The sequence below is a fragment of the Passer montanus genome, unplaced genomic scaffold (genome assembly GCF_014805655.1).
Source record: "Passer montanus isolate IOZ18808 unplaced genomic scaffold, ASM1480565v1 scaffold45, whole genome shotgun sequence".
Taxonomy (NCBI): domain Eukaryota; kingdom Metazoa; phylum Chordata; class Aves; order Passeriformes; family Passeridae; genus Passer; species Passer montanus.
This window is the reverse complement of record NW_024369373.1, coordinates 1,432,983-1,449,263: the sequence shown is the minus strand read 5'-3', so window position 1 is coordinate 1,449,263 and position 16,281 is coordinate 1,432,983. Positions and strand designations below refer to the sequence as shown.

At 42.6% G+C, this 16,281-nt stretch overlaps 1 protein-coding gene across 1 annotated transcript in view; it reads left to right on the top strand.

Annotated features, from left to right (window-relative positions):
* The window catches only part of CDH13 (cadherin 13), a 434,027-nt gene extending 428,345 nt beyond the window's left edge, over positions 1–5,682 (top strand). Inside the window, exon 14 of the mRNA XM_039721144.1 lies at positions 2,349–5,682. Coding sequence (XP_039577078.1) covers positions 2,349–2,356 — 8 coding nt within the window. The 3' untranslated portion in view covers positions 2,357–5,682. The remainder of the gene's footprint in view (positions 1–2,348) is intronic.
* The last annotated feature ends 10,599 nt before the right edge of the window (positions 5,683–16,281 follow it).

Genomic DNA, 16,281 nt, shown 5'->3' with positions numbered 1-16,281 from the left:
TGGTTTGTTTGTGCTTTCAGGCTTGAACAAGAGGCAGGATGATGGTGTTGTCCTGAGCAATCAAAGAAGGGAGTGCTTTAGGGGGAAGATTTAAGAGCTGAGTTGTAGCTGTGCAGAGCTGTCAGGAAAACATCCAAAAAGTTATCAGAGCTGGAGGCTGACATTTTAGACTAAATGGAAAAGTGGGAAAAGAGAGTAAGAGCTCTGAACTGTCAGCGCCAATGTCATTGCTGAGCAGGAAAGGATGGTGGCACTGAGAAGGGGAAGAAACCAAAGTGAGGGGGAAAAAAGGTTTCCTAAAAAAATAAAATGGAGGAACACAACCAAAGGACAGGCTGGAAAAGTGATTAGAGAAATCATGGTAAAATTATAGGAGGAGATAGTCCCAGGAGCCAAAGGAGCATCATCTTCAGTCATGTGATTAAATGGATCAAAGGCAAGAAAGGATGAAGTTGAGAAGAAATTTCAGTGAAAGAATATCTGGGCAGGGATTGTAGAGCTTTGAGGTGAAAGGAGTCAGGAATGGGGTGGGGCTTGCAGGGGCAGGTGGGGTAACAGGGAGGGTCAAAAATTCCTTGTGAGAGACAAACTGGCCTTCAACAGATACAAAAATAGCAAAGGAGAAAGATTCATAATTAAAGCTGAACTAACTAGTTTTAGTACCTCCCACAATGTGTAAAGGTAGTAGCATTCATTATGCCTGTCAATATAATGTAAAATATACAAGCTTTTCTTCAGGTGTGCCCATCAATCACCAAACCCTGCCCTTTATTTCCAGGCTGTTGGTGAAGCAGCTCAGTGGCTGCTGGAGTTGGTGGGGTATTTATAAATTTTGTGCTGACAGATTTCTCTGGTGACGTTTCAGCCTGTGCACTGCACAGAAGCTCAGCGCCACAGCTGCTGCTCATCCATCATGTCCAAGTGCCTGTCCTTAGCAGGAAGACCCCCAAGGATCTCCCAAGGATTCAGAGCAGCTTCATCAATCCCAGAGCCGGTGTCAGTTCCTTTGAGCCAGGATTAAACAAATGCCCTTTAATGACACTAAGCTTCCTTGGGATCTGGAAATGCTATTTTTCAGGTTGTCTGTGAGATCAGAGTCTCAAATTCTTTCTTTTCACCACCCAGGAGATCAGGTTGTTTACGAGAATTTAGTTCTAGCTGGCATCCCTAATCCAAATATATCCAGACTTTGGCAGCCATGACCATAAATCTCCTATATGTGAGTCTGGATCCTGATTTTGTGGCCAGACCTCTTCTTTCAGCAGCAGGCTAAAAATCCATCTGCCAAGCAATTCCAGATTTTGTCCTATTTGGAAATCTCAGTTAAACTTCTCACTTCAGTGAGCCCCATCCATCAGCACCTCGATGGATTTCTTACACTTAATTTGCTTTATTTACCTTTGTTTACCAGAACTGAAGCACTGCAGGGAAGGGGCCAGGGAGGTGTTGGCATCCAGGTGCCTGCATTGCTGCAGAATTCAATACTGACATCAGTTCAAAGGATAACAAGAAAGACAAAACAAAACAGCCTTATCAATAATTGTATTGAATTTGATTTGCCCTAAAAGGCAAACAGATCATTAAAAATTTTTAAAGGGCACAAACCAGCATCTAACATTGACCATTACATTTCTGTGGTGGTGACAAAACCATCGATATTACAATATTATGATATTTTAAGTGTACAGATGCAATAAATATCAGACAAACATCTGCTGACTGAGTTTTGATGTGTCTTTCCCTTGGTTTCATAGGCTGAGTGTGAGCTACAGCTAATGTTAGATTTGTTCCTGAACTCTCCTTTCTGAATTTCTTTACTGCCTTGGTGTTATCAGTGTGTCCATCTAAAACAGAATTCAAGTGCCACATTCCCTTCATTTAATGGAAACCCCACATAAATGTCTTATATTTCTGTAGCAACATTAATATGATACAGCAGGCCTTTTATTCCCTGGTATATTCACAAACTATAAGGCTCTATTAGAGTGTTATTTTTCACAAGATATTGTTTGTCTGCTCTTTGCTTGTCAGGGTGTGCAGGGAGGGAGGGGCTGGCATTTCCTTGGGCACAAATGGAACTGATGGAGGTGTCAAGGGGGGAATCAGGTCCTGGCTCAGGCTTTATCCTCTCATCACATCTTCCACAATTGCACCACAAAGGTCTCTGACTGCCCCACATGACATTTTGGGCTTTCCTCTTGGAGATTTCTGCACCCAGATAATCAATATTTAACTACTGGCAATGTTCATGCACCCAACCAGCGATTTGACTGGGGGGGAAAAAAATCCCAAACAGTTGAAGATCCTGTGATTTGCATGGCAATACTCACCCCCATCTCCTCCTTTAGGTCTGTAAGAATTCCTGCCATTTGAAGCTGTCCTACCGAGTTGCCATGGCAACGAGAAGAAGGGAAAAAAACCCATCAGCTCTGAAGATTGCAGTTTACAATGACTGTTCTTCACTCCTCGGCCTCAGTTGCTCCAGTTTAGTTTGCAATCTCACTCAATCTGTACCTTGGTGTTCAACAGCCTCCACCCCTCTGCCCTTTGGCCCTGGATTCCTCCTGCAGGACACAAGGTTTACTCAAAATTTACTCTGAATGTTAAAAGACCACGACATCCAAACCTCACCTTGGGGGAGCAGAAAAAAAAAAAAAAGAAAAAAAAACCACAAAACCAGATTGACTCCATTTTTTTTTCTATCTGTTGACTTGTTGCTATTCAACTGTTCAGAAAATATTTTGTCTGTGGGTTAGTATTTGTATATGTATGAGTGTATGTATATATATATATTTATATAGAGAGAAGAGTTATACCACAGGTTTAGCTTTTATAAAACGTTCATCTGGAGGGTGAGAAGGGAGGGAGCAGAAGAACACAGCCACAGATGAACTGTAGCTGTCCCAGCATGGCTAAACCTGCTGTGTTTGCTGTCCAGAGCGTGGCCAGGAGCAGAGAGCCCGTGGCCACCCCGGGCTCTGCCGTGGCCCTTCTCGTACCTCAGGTTCAGCAAACAAGAAATGCGAGTCCCCAGGGCTTGTTCCTGCTCTGAGCTGCTCTCCCTGGGCCCCAGAGGATGCAGGAGGAGCAGCCAGGTGTGAGCAGCTCAGCCTGACTGGAGGGGCCAAAGGGCTGGAACATGGGCTGGGGCAGGTGACAGAAAGTTTTGATCAGCTCTGCAGGTGAGAAGCTGAGTCCAGCAGCAGCTGCCAGCGCTTGCCAGAGCACTGATCCCTGCTCAGCCTCCCTGCCAGCAGGTGCCCTGCTCTAGAAACACCCTCACAACCACACAAATCCATCCTTTTGGATATATATATATATACATACATACACACGTACACACGGTTTCCAGTTAAGAGTAACAAGAGCATTTCTTTGTGTGTGTAAACTTACCACACCTGTTTGCAGACATGGGAAAAAAGGGTGTTTGTTCTCTATGAATATGGATCCTTTTTTATTCTGTGAGCATGTAAGGTCAAAAAACAAAAAAAATTCCTTCTAACTGTATGAAGATGATCATCTTGTTAATAAACTGTAAATGATCCATCAAAGCTCACACCAAATTTTTATAAAATTAACACAAAAAGTATACTAGTGACAGACTGTGGCTTTTATTAGAGCTTGCCAGTAACTAGGGTAAGGTAAGTGTCTTAGAATATTTTAATAAACTTGCTTATTTAAAGTTTAAACAAGAAAGCTTCCTTATGCAATAGAACTTTGCAGCTGCACTCTTTAGTTAGCATTTTTACAGTAATTATGGGTCATACTCTGGCATCGTTACTACAGTGAGAGTATGAGCATCCCTTCCACACCACGTATATGTTTCAATAGTAAAGATTTTTGGAAACATCAAAAAGAAGTCCAGACATACATTTAGTTTCCCATATTGCTACACTAGATATTAAATGTGTGTTGGTGGTTAAAATTTGCTGTACAATAGCTTTTCTCTGACTTCCTGTATTATACCAAATATGAAACAGGTTGGGTTTTTTTCTTTCTTCCTTCTTTTTTTTTTTTAATCAAAAGGAGTAATAACAACAGCGACAGAGGAAAAATGAGTTTGTGTTGTGAGCTTTCCTAACATTGTAGATTTCTTGATAAGATATGAGCTGCCTTCAGACCAGTTTTTCTCTTCCAGCTTAACTCCTGCAGTCCTGACCAAGTGAAATCTGTCCCTGCTCCCTGCAGGAGCCTCTGTGTCACCAAAGTGGCACCTGAGGGTGACTGGGAGCTGGTCAAGGACACCAGGAGTGGCTTTGGCAGCTCCAGGCATCCCAGCAGGGAAGTGCCTGATCCCACCCCTTACCATGGGCACACTCCTGGTCCTCTCTCCCTGCCCATGCCTCGTATGGACCCCACGCTGCTGCTTTGCCATCAACAATCACATCTTTTTTATTAAAAAAAAAAAATATATATATATTATTTTCAAGCAAATTTTTCCAAAAGGAACGATTTAACTGCTGTATGGCACCTCTGGAATTCCAACATGTATGTTCAATGAATGCACCCAAAGATATTCTGCTTTGAGCTACAAAACCTCTATCTTGAATAAAAGAAATTATATTACCCTGCCCCACAAATACTCTTTTCTACTTGCTTTTTTCCTCTCTCCACCCAGCCAAACCCACCTCTGGAAAGACCCCCCTTGACTTTGGTGTCATTTCTGTCAAATGCCAGAAAAATCTGCCCTTCCCTGCTTTAAACCAAGGCTCACAGAGCATTTGGTGAATCATCCCAAGGGCAGCTAAAATGAGGAACAAAGAGAAAACTTCTGCCTGGAGCTCCACGAGCAAAGGGAAGACTCATCCTACCTCCCTGTGCCCCAGGAAAAGGTCTTTCTTCTTGGATCCACTGCAAAATTTTGATGTGCAAGGAGGTCAGAGCCTGGCTGAAGCTCTGACCTGAAGTGCATCCAAGCCTCCATTCCCATTTTCCCTTTATTTCTGCTCTCACATTAAAGCCTCCCAGCCTTTCCCAAGTGTCCCAGGCTCCCCAGGGAGCCCATCCCTGGCCTACCCAGGCGTGCCAGGAGAAGATGAAGCTGCCACGTTCATGTTTCTCCCCATTTAACACAGACTGTGGCACATTCATGGTGTGACACGAGTGAGGAACCACAGCAGAATCTGAATTTTCCTACCTGAATAAAAGGTGTCACCTCTGGCTCAAAAAACCAAAGTCCATTTTCTGAAATAAAGGAGCAACAACGATTTATCCATTTTTCTACAATATAATGAAAAAGCAGAAGATTTACAAAATTAGTTGTGATATTTTCTAATAGTTGTTTATGTTTAACAATAATTCAGCCAAGTTTGCTGTTTTTATAATATACTCCTTATTCCTACCCAGCTGTTTTAGCCCCACCAACAGTTATTTCAGTCTGTGTTTGTAGGTACATAAATGCTGTCTAGAGCTGGAAAGGCAGTGAACTTGTTGATTATCATTTTGTAACATGCACAAAACTTTTTATTTGTTAAAGTCATTTCACTTGAAAAGGCTCTGTGCTGTTGAAACAAAAATTGGGAATAACAATCAGTGATAGGGGCTTATTAGCAAGAGAAAAGTCTCATTTTTGGTGTGCTTGCTAATTGAACCCTGGTCTGTGCTCCTCGTGTGTGCTTTTCCAATATGCCTGTGTGCATTTATTAATGTCCATTTTGTTCAGTAGCTGTAGGTAGGAAGAGTGAAAAAAGGGGAAACAAGCTGAATTTCCTGCTGGGTGTGGAGGAAAATGAGGTGAGGGTAACACAGTCCCTGAGCCCTGTTCTCATAACGTTTACACTGCTGGAAATCAAACAGCAGCTCCATCAGCAGAATTGAGGTTCAGTTCATCATATTTAGGTGAAATTTTGCCTCCCCACATATTGCTTTTTGCTGGTTGGCTGGGAACAGTTATTGTATTTGCAGGGAATGCCCCAGTGAAGGCAGGAATGATGCATCTGACTCCATGCTCTCAGAAGGCTAATTCATTACTTTATTATACTATATTATATTAAAGAATAGTAAACTATTAAAGAATAAAGAAAGAATACTTACAGAATGCTAAAAAGATAGTAATGACAACTCGTGACTTTCTCCAGAGTCCCAACACAGCTTGGCCCTGACTGGCCAAAGAGTGAAAACAACTCACAGCAGAATCCAATGGAACAATCACCTGGGGGTAAACAATCTCCAACCACATTCCACATGAGCACAACACAGGAGAAGCAAATTAGATAAAAATTGTTTTCCTTTTCTTTGAGGCCTTTCAGCTTCCCAGGAGAAAAGTCCTGAGTGAAGGGATTTTTCCAGAGAATGTGAGTGCCACAAACAGCAAAGCTGCAATGTTTGTCACAGGATTGCTGAGTGCTCACACGTTGTCAGAAGTCTGGGGTTTGTCACATCCAGCCACCCACAGGTGACTCATGCCCTTCACCGACCACCTGAAGGTGTCTCCAAAGCTCCCAGGATAATTTGGTTTAACCTTTATTTGAAATGGATGGGGTCAAATAATTTGTCCTGGCCTCTTGCATAGTCATTTTTTTTAATTACTATAATACAAACCTCATTTATTAAATTATGGACTTACAAGCAGTTTGTAGGGCCCTATCTTATATGCCTTATCACTACAAAAAAGACATCTACTATATTGACAACTTTTGTCTTTCCTTTGCAAAGGCCTTTTGTCTGAAATACTGAGAAAACTGCCAATTTTCTTCTCTAATGTTATTAATCCACTCGGAGCAGAATTCTGTACACAAACAATTTTACATCATTTGGTCTAAAGGCCAAGCTGCTTTTGGAATAGGTTTAAAAATGTCTTATTTAATTTTTTAAAAGAATTAATTATATTAAAGTCTCATTGGCTTGAGAACACCAAGTCTAAAGCAAAACTCTGCTCCTGCCTTGCCTTTATTGCATCTGTAGAAACTCTGCTGTCTGAGAGATCCAGCCCAATGCTAACACAAAGAATAATAAAACAGCAATTACTTCCTTCCAGTTAACTCTGTGCTCTATAATCTTTAGAAATCACGTCCAATGCTCATTAGTAATTATCATTATGGCTATTCTCTTTAGAGCAGACAGAGCTGAGCCTTTCCTGCACAAAGCACAGGAGGCACTGCCAGGACACACGAGCTGCTTTGGGCTGGTCCCGGTGGGATGGAGGCACTCCCCCACTCTCAGTGGAAAGTTTCTACTTGCACAACTGCTATGTGTGTATATATGTAGATATATAGAGATCTACACATATAAATATATATATTATATATATGCAGGTGGAAGGAGATGGATACAACAAAGGGGACTTGGAATAAGCAGTTTAATTCCCTCATTTAGGGATGAATTTATGAGATAAGTGACAGCATGTACTGAACCAGTCTATTTAAAGCAAATAAAAAGGGCAAAAAGCCCAAAAAGGCTTATCTCAACTCTCCTGTTGTATTTCTGCTGCCCTGAGCTGTCCCCTCGTACCACAATTATATCAGTTGAAGACATGCATCATTGTTTTCTGACTCATTTTCAGATGTCTGTGGATCAGCAGGTCACCAGTAGTGGAAAGGGAAGGGTTTAGAGCTAGAATTCCTCATTCCTGAGCTTTCAGTGGGACAGCTGTTTGGGAAACTTTCATCCAGCCTTGAGCATTGCACTCCTCCTCTGCATCAGCAAGTGACTGCACTCTGTAATTTGGGGTGAAATGAATGTAGAGCCAGGCTGGGTGTTTGGATGTGCACACACCCCCTGCCTGAGGAATAAATCCATGTCTGGGGACTGTGATGGGAACTCAGCACAAAGGAGTTGTGTTGTTACTGCCATTTCAGCCAGAACCCTCCTGTAAAAGCACACCTACCCCACAACAACCTCTGTCCCTTGAAGTTCTTTAAGTTACCATCAAGATTTCTTTTTATGATTTTTTTTTTCATTTTTAATAGTCCAAGCAAGGAGGAAAACATTTTGTTTGATTTTCAAGATGCTTAAATCAGCTGCTTTTCCAGTTAATCATTCCTTTGGGCCCTAGTTGCTGAATCGCTTGCTGTTTCTGAGGTGTAAATAAACGTTTTGATTTATGACGTGGTTGCAAAGAAACTTGTAATTTATTTGTGAAATGCTCAAATAAAGGATGTATGGGCTTTTACCTTCTGTCTGGACCTAGACCTTGCCTCAGGAATGGAGGGCCACAAAACGACCTCCAGACTGGCAAAGGAATGGAACTCCTGTGCTAAACACCAGAAACCCCAGGGTGTTTTTAGTGAAGGAGAAAAATTGCAGCCTTCACCTCACCATGATGTGGTTTGAGAAGGAGAATTGGGAGCTTAGAGAGGTAAACAGAATCACAGAGAATGGTTTGGGTTGGGAGGCACCTTCAAATCATCTTTTAAATGATCTAAAAATTAGAGACACCTTCCACCAGAGCAGGGCCCCATCCAGCCTGGCCTTGGACACTCCAGAGATGGTTTGACCACACAAAAAAAAGGTTTTCTCACACAAAAAGCAGAAGTGAATATTCAGGTAACAACAATAATTTGCTGTCTAAAGCCCCATTTCCATTAAAGAGGTTGCCTTGAGCCAAACCCAAACCAGATGCCCCAGGCTGGACTGCAGCCAGGAGCTCTCATGGATTTTTGTGCATTTCCTTTCTGCCTCTGGTCACCCACCACCATCAGTTCAGCTTAGAGCAGCCAGGCACAGGAACTGCACAAACAACACAGAAAACTGAACAAATGCCTCCTTACCAGGGAGTTCTTGTTCCAGTGTAAAGCTAAAGCCTGCTGCCTTGCTGAAATTCCTGCAGGTTGTATTTTAGATCTTCTAGGAAGTTATCCAAAGTAACAGAGCCACATAAAGGTAGAATATCTCTGAAAATAGCCTTTCAGTACCTGTGAGAATAGAGGAAGCTGGGGAGGGAGGGCAGCAGTTGAAGCAAACATTTGAGTACAAGCCCCAGCAGCTTTCTGTCACTGAGACCCACCTCCAGCTCCTGCCCATTGCTGATGCTTTTTCAGGCTTTGAATCTAAAGGGGTTTTTTCATGGCCCATAATAAGTAGAGGATGAAAGAGCCTACATGAAGCTTGTGGTGTAATTGAGCAAAAGGTCATCCATTACCTGAAAGGCACAGCAAAGTGTGTCACCTCCTTTGGTCTCAGCTGAGATGGTTGTCCTCAACCAATGCTGTGAAACAGCACAAAGTTCAATCACGAGCAATGGAGTGTTAACAGAGAGAGAAAATGCTGGATGGTTTTTAGCTGGGGGAAGTTTTGTGCTGCCCTTTCAACCTTCCTGTGTCTCATCTCACACCTCCCGTTCTGGACTGCACGCTGCTGGTAGCTGGTAACTTTGCACAGTTCAGCCCACTCATGGTTTATCTTCAGCACCAGTAAATCAGAACAATACCTTTCCCTTCAGTACAACCTTCTCACCTGCAGAAACAAAGCAAGGGTCACTGCTCCTGCTGCAAAGCTTTTGGGAGGCTCAACCTCCTCACCTCTGGCCGGACTCTCCTCATCCTCCTGCTGACCTTTGGCTGCTCCCGTGGTTCCTGCAGTGAGTGATCCAGCACAGCCCAGCTGTGTGTGGCAGCACAGCCCACTCCCCTGATCCATTTCCCAACCCACTGCTCCACATCCAGCTGTGTGTGGCAGCACAGCCCACTCCCCTGATCCATTTCCCAACCCACTGCTCCACATCCAGCTGTGTGTGGCAGCACAGCCCACTCCCCTGATCCATTTCCCAACCCACTGCTCCACATCCAGCTCTGGGATATCACCACCAGCTCTGGCTGGATGCACGTCCCAAAACAACCTGTGCAAAACAAGGAAAAGCATTCTGTCTCCTTGATTCCTGCCAGGTATGCTGAACACTCAGAAAGCAAAGCTTAGCTGGACAGTTGTAATTAAGTGTGTCACATAATTAAAAGCATTTATTATAACCTGCCTGGGGGTTGCAGTGTGCAGTGTTGGCTCAGCTGGCACCAAGGCAAATAGCCTTTGATGGGATTTATGCACCTGGTTCCCACTGGAATTATTAAAACTCTAAAAGCCTAAGAGCTGAATGACCCCTCCCCCAACTGATAAAATAATTATATAACTATAAAGTATTTCCTTTGGTTTTAAGTCATCATGAGCTAATACAGGCACTAAATTTTTTTTCCTACATCTCCAAGGTAACTTAATTGGCATCATGTTTCATACTGAGCAAAACCAGCAAAACCTCCAGAGAACAGGGGCCCCAATTAACAGATTTCCAGCCTTTCATATCCTTGATTGCTGAAAAGAAAGAGAACATGGGGGATGTGTAATTCATGTGGGGATCACAGAGAATGTGACAGAGTCCGTAGATAAAGCACAGTAGAAACCACATATTGCAGTAATTAGAAAAACTGTAGTTACAAGACAGTGTCTAAAGGAAGGATTTAGACTTTTTGTGCCATTAAACTCACGTGTCCAAGCTGTGACCACTCACTGCATCCTGTTAGCTCTACCCCAGTGCTGGAGAGCCCAGCCACAGTGCCTGGAGAGTTCTGCCACTGTTGCTAATGCCAGAAACTGCATTAATCCATGTGACAGTGGCTTGCTCCTGGATCCTGCACAGAGAAGTCAAAGCAGAAATGGCTCTAGAGAGGAATCCTCTGTGCTGAGAGGGTACAGTGGCACTCTGCACCCTCAGCCCTGCCCAAACCACGCTGACAGTGGAGATTCACCCTCCTGCAAGGGCAGCCACAGAGGTGTGACAGACAAAGGGCCACAGGGCAGGGACACCTCACCCCAAACCTCTGCTGGGAACTGGGCAGAGAGCTGGAGCCTTCCCAGAGCCCCACACTCAGCATTGGCACAGCGTGATCTGACACCCAGGAAATCAAACAACAGCTGCTGGTGGAAGGTTTTTCCCTTGGGCTCGGCTTTCCCCCTCTGTCTCACCTCTGGTTTCTGTGCATTTCTGTCCTGCCATCACTCCTGCACTGCTGCTCTGGCTTGGCACCTTGTGGAAGACCCATCAGGGCTCTCTGTTCTCAGTTCTGTAATAAATCTACTTTTAATTGCAGTTGTCTGTCTCCACTCACACCTGAGGAGCTCAGCCCTTCCTCACACTCATAATTCCCTTTTTCTGGCAGTGGGTTCTTTGTTCTTTGGCAAACGAGCTCCTGAAGCAAAAGTAAATGAGTGCTGTACTCACATCTCTTCTGGGCTGGGCTGGATGCAATCCAAGGCTGGTTTTCTTCAGCTCTTTCTTCAATTTCAGGCAAAGTCCTCTTGCCACTGCAGCTCTTCCTAACTAAGTGAGGGAGGCATTATGAGCAGTTAACTCCATCATTTAGTGAAGGTATAGCTCATTCAAAACAGAGCTAAATAATTAGGTGCACGAGATTTATTGTTCAAATCAAAGTAATGAAATATGTATACATATAAATATAAGCTGTTAAGGTGATGAGCTTCATTATTACACACACATAAAAATAATAGGCTATTTTTAATTGCTTATTGAAGAGTGAATGCTCATTAAAACTTCAGTTCATTGGGAAAAAAAATAACATGCAATTAAACTATAGTACAGACTAATTAATATGGGAATTGGAGGAATTCTGATACCTTTAAAGAGGTGGAAGTGGGGACAGTTGGCAGCATGGATTTGTACCAATCATCTTGAGTGGCCTGGCAGATGCATTTCCTTCTACTTCAGGGTTTTGAGAAGGTTCTATTTTTTGGTTTCACTTCCAAAGGAAATAGAGGGGCGTGAAATGAGAATTTTTTTCTGTGGGTCTTCACACAGTCTGGATAAAATAGAAAAGATAACAGATTCATCCACTTACCCCATAAAACACCTCTCCCTTTGTTTCTGTGCAGATCCTCTCTTGACATTCTCCATCTTTCCTTTAAACAAATAAATTTAAAATGACCTAAGATTTGACAAGAGAATTCTCAGCCTCCTCAGCTCCCCAGCCATGGAGCATTTTTCCCTTTAGGAGATCCCTGTAGGTTTGTTCTTCCCAAAGCTGCTGTGCCATGAACCATTGTTAAAAGCTGCCCAGTTTGCTGTGAGTCAGAAGACATTCACCAGGTATAACCCAGACTTTCAGGGGAAGGATATTGCTACATTTCTCACAACTGAAAAGACAGAATAATGCTATATTTCTCAGGAAATACCACTGAGCATTGAGGGAGCCTGCTAACCTTTTTTTTTTAATTATTTTTAAGTCCTCAATCCAACAATTCTGCTCTTTAGAAGCAGGATGCCATAGGAGTCAAGACAGTGAAAATTTGCCCCTCATTTTTGAGCATCACACAGAGAGGTGAAGAGCAGAGATTTACTGAGAACAGCTGCCCACACCCAAACCCAGGATGGTTTCAGACTAAAAGCCAAAGTTTGCTGCTGGTGTTCCCCTCTGGAAGTCTGAGCCTTGTTGTGCAGTTTGGTGGGAGCTCCACGAAGCAGCCAGCTCTGGTTTCTGCCCTGTGGAGGTCAGTCTTTCATTACATAACACAATTTCATATTTGCTGCTCCCACCAGAGCTAAACTTGTTCTCAGCACCCGAAGCTTGGCTGGGCTGTGGTTTTGGGAATCCATCTGAGTCTTACTTTACACCTGAGCACATTTATACATATTATATATAGCTGGAACATTTACCCCAAAGCACGAGGCTGGAAAATCAGCTCAACTTTGATGCAGGAATTTTTCTCCCAGTTTGCAGAGCTGCGGATGACTCTGCAGGATGGCACACTCTGTTCTGATGTGGGAGCGCTGTGGTTTTTTGAGCAGAACCCATTCACAGGCACTCATTCAAGAGAGGTGTCACAGGCCTAACACAGTGGCTTCTTCCAACCCCTCCCTTGTATTTCATTCTGTTATTTCTCTGTTAATAAATAAATGAATTCCCCGTTGGTGTAGGGCTGTGAGAGATGAAATAATTCTTTTTTTCCCATGTCAACACTGCGCAGCGCTGATGGAGCCTGGCAGCAGCTCAATCCTGGCTCGGGCTCCTGCCCTGTTTTCCTTATTAACATTTTGCTTGGCTGTCCCTGCCGAAGTCCCCTGGACATCTCTGAACTCCGAGAATTGTTGCAAATATTGCAACGTGCAAGTGTGAAATGAGCTGCATGGAGCCCCCCGGGAACCTGTTAGCAGAGAATTACCAATAACCTCGGGTTCACAGCAAACACCAGGCACCTGCTCCACGGCAAACATGTTCCTAAATTGACACCCAATTATCGCCGCATATTTTAGCATAATTTTTGCGCCTTATCTAGGACCTACCGTGAGCCTTGAAAGCCTGTTCATTAATTTAAAAGCAGTCCGCAGGAACCAAGACAAAAATGAGAATATGAAGGATGGGAAGTACACAAAAATCCCAGCGTTTTACGATAATTCTAGAAAGTTGTCTTATATGTTGCAGTGCTGGTTTAGTTGGATGTGAATTGAGATAACAATTTGTAGGAGATAGGTGTTTAATTTTAACAATTACCTCTAAGGTACCATAAACATCTAAGAAAGATGTCATTAAAAAACAAAACAAAACCAAAAAACAAACAAACAAAAAAAAAAAAACCAAAAAACCACAAACCAAAAACCAAACAAAAAACCCCCAAAAAACCCTCAAAACCACAAAACAACAACAGCAAAATATGAACAGAGACTCCCAGCCTCCCAAAATAAATAAATTAAGTTGAAAAAAGAAAATATTGCTCCAGAAACATTCCTTGTAACCATGGAATAGTTTAAACATTTAAAAATGATAGTCAACATTTTTAGACTGGGGAGCTAAAACTTAATGTCTAAAATAATTTTAGAAGTATTACGTGCTTTCAACCATTACTTATGTTATAAATAAATTTGTATTTTCAACAGCCTGCTATAAAAATAAAAGACATCTCTATTCACCCAGTGCCCCAGGAATGAGAGCAGCCCTAAAAAGCAAAATAACCCAACTTTTAATCATACATACAATATAGGGGCTGTGAAGGGAGGTGATTTCAAACTCAGCTGACTTTTCCAGTGTTATTTTAGACTTTTATCATTCCTGCAGCCTGATGTAAACTGTCTCTGAGTCATGGTTAATGATGAATGTCCTTTAACCACGTTCCTCTCCCTGAATATTGAACTCCATGGGCAGGATGGGTATTTGGATTTCGTGTTAATGCCAGACAAACTGGACTTCCCAGAACCCTTAAAGTGACTCTTTCTAGTCACACTTTTGTACTTAACCTTAAATCCTATTCTTCACATCCTTCATGACTGGGACAAAGAATTCTTCCAAGGAATGAGCACTCCTGAGGATGGGGAGGGGACTGAGAAAATTCACCATGGCTGAGGGAGGAATACTCAATATTTGACAGCTGAATTATTGTCTGCTGCATGCTCCACAGGAAAATCTGTGTCAGAAAACACCTTCCCCTTGTAGGGAGTGCAGAGCTGTGCACCCACACACCTTGAATAAATTATATTTCCATCTATGGCTGCCTTCTTTCAAATGAAGCTTTTCAGAAACAAGCAGGAAAGCCAGATAATGGAGCCAGGTAATTTGCCTCCAGCAGGCAGGTTAAGCCACAAATAAATATTATTCTTTATCATGTCCCAAAATGTTATTGAAAGTAATACCTGAGCTATTACTCAGAATGTATTCTCCTATTCCAGCAGGAAAATATACCTTTGTATTAACAACACAAAAAATGCTGGAACTGCATTAAATAAAATTTTTCGGCCAAATAGCTGGGAACAGATTTTAGCAGGGAACAGTTCTGGCTACCAAGCATTAGGATAGTCTGGAGAGTCCTCTGCTGCTGTGGCCTTGGCTGTGTGCAGAGCCAGGAATGGTTTAAGGGCACAGTTTCACCTTGGGGGAGCTGTAAGGAGCTGTGCTTTAGAGTGCAGACTGACAGCAGTGTCACTTGGAACCTCCAGGTTAAGCACACATGTAGTGATATTCATGCAGGAATTTTATTCTGATAGGCAGAGGAAAGATCTGGAAACACCAGCAGACTTTCTTCTAGAAAGAACCAGAAAACTGCACATTTTTCCGGATATCTTTCTTTTTAATTTTTATTCTCTTGGAGTTCCCCTCTCCCCATGAAACTAATGCTCTCATCATCCTTCCCTGCTTTCTTGTTAGCACTTCAGATCCATGTTCCCCCTCGACATCTGCAGTCAGGCAAGTCCCACTGACACCAACACCAGATTCTTAAGGGGAAAAATGTGTTCACTTAACTGTTAATTACCATTAGCTGCCATTGTTTGCCATGTTAAATAACTTGTATTATCTTCCCTGCCTCGCTCCACGCTTGTTCTCTTACCTCTATTACTCATCCTCTGTTAACTTCCCTCTCCACCTCATTTCTGGGTTATGTCTTTGATGGACCAAGTGATTATTTTTCAGCCAATGATCCAATTTACGCATAAAATAAAGTATCCCCCAAATGACTCACGTTTTCCTTCACTTCAAATAGCTTAATCTGTCACTTCCAAATGGTGTTTTCTAATGGAGCATCTCATTTTCTCCTTTTCTCTCCCCTCTTTGCAGCCACACCAGTTGCAGTCTAACAATGAAGGAGATGGATTGATTAAATGGATGAGTTCTGCATGAAACTGTTCCAACTGGAAAAACATTTAATGGTGGTTAAATATTACACACTTGTACACACTGCCTGAAAAATGAGCATGACTAACACAGCAGTCAGAGCCCTTTGAAAATGCCTTTCTGGGCAGAATTGGGCACATTTACCGACATAAATTGTGTCATGCCAGCTCTAATTAAGCCTGTCTAATTACTTCTCTTACAAGGGTTTCAGGTTGAGCATATAAATTCCTGAGGCCATTATCTGCTGTAGGTGTATAAATGTCCTGCAGAATAGCAGGGAGGAGAGGTCTGGAGGGAAAGTTAACACTTTGCATGAGACAATGTGACATAATTGGGGGAGCAGACAAGGGTTTGGACACACAGGATCTCTGCTAAATATCAGTGAGGAATGATTGATTTCACCATGTGTCCAAAAGAATCCTCCTTTTTTTTTTTTTCTTTTTTTTTTCTTAACTCTCTCAGCTGGTCAGATAAAATTAGTAGGAAACTTTTCTGCCTCATATTTTATTATGTTTGAAACCACTGCTACGTATAAAACATATCCAATGAGGAAAAGCAGCTTTTAGATTAAGAAACTTCTCTTTGGTTGGGTCTGTTTGCAGCAAGGGAGAAAGGAAATAAAGGAAATTAAATGGCTCCTACTCACACATCATCTTGCCCTGGGAAATCTGTAGTTCTGGTCTGCAGAATGGAACAGATCCAGCAAGAAATGTCACCCCAAAATGAAAGGAAAAGGAAAAGG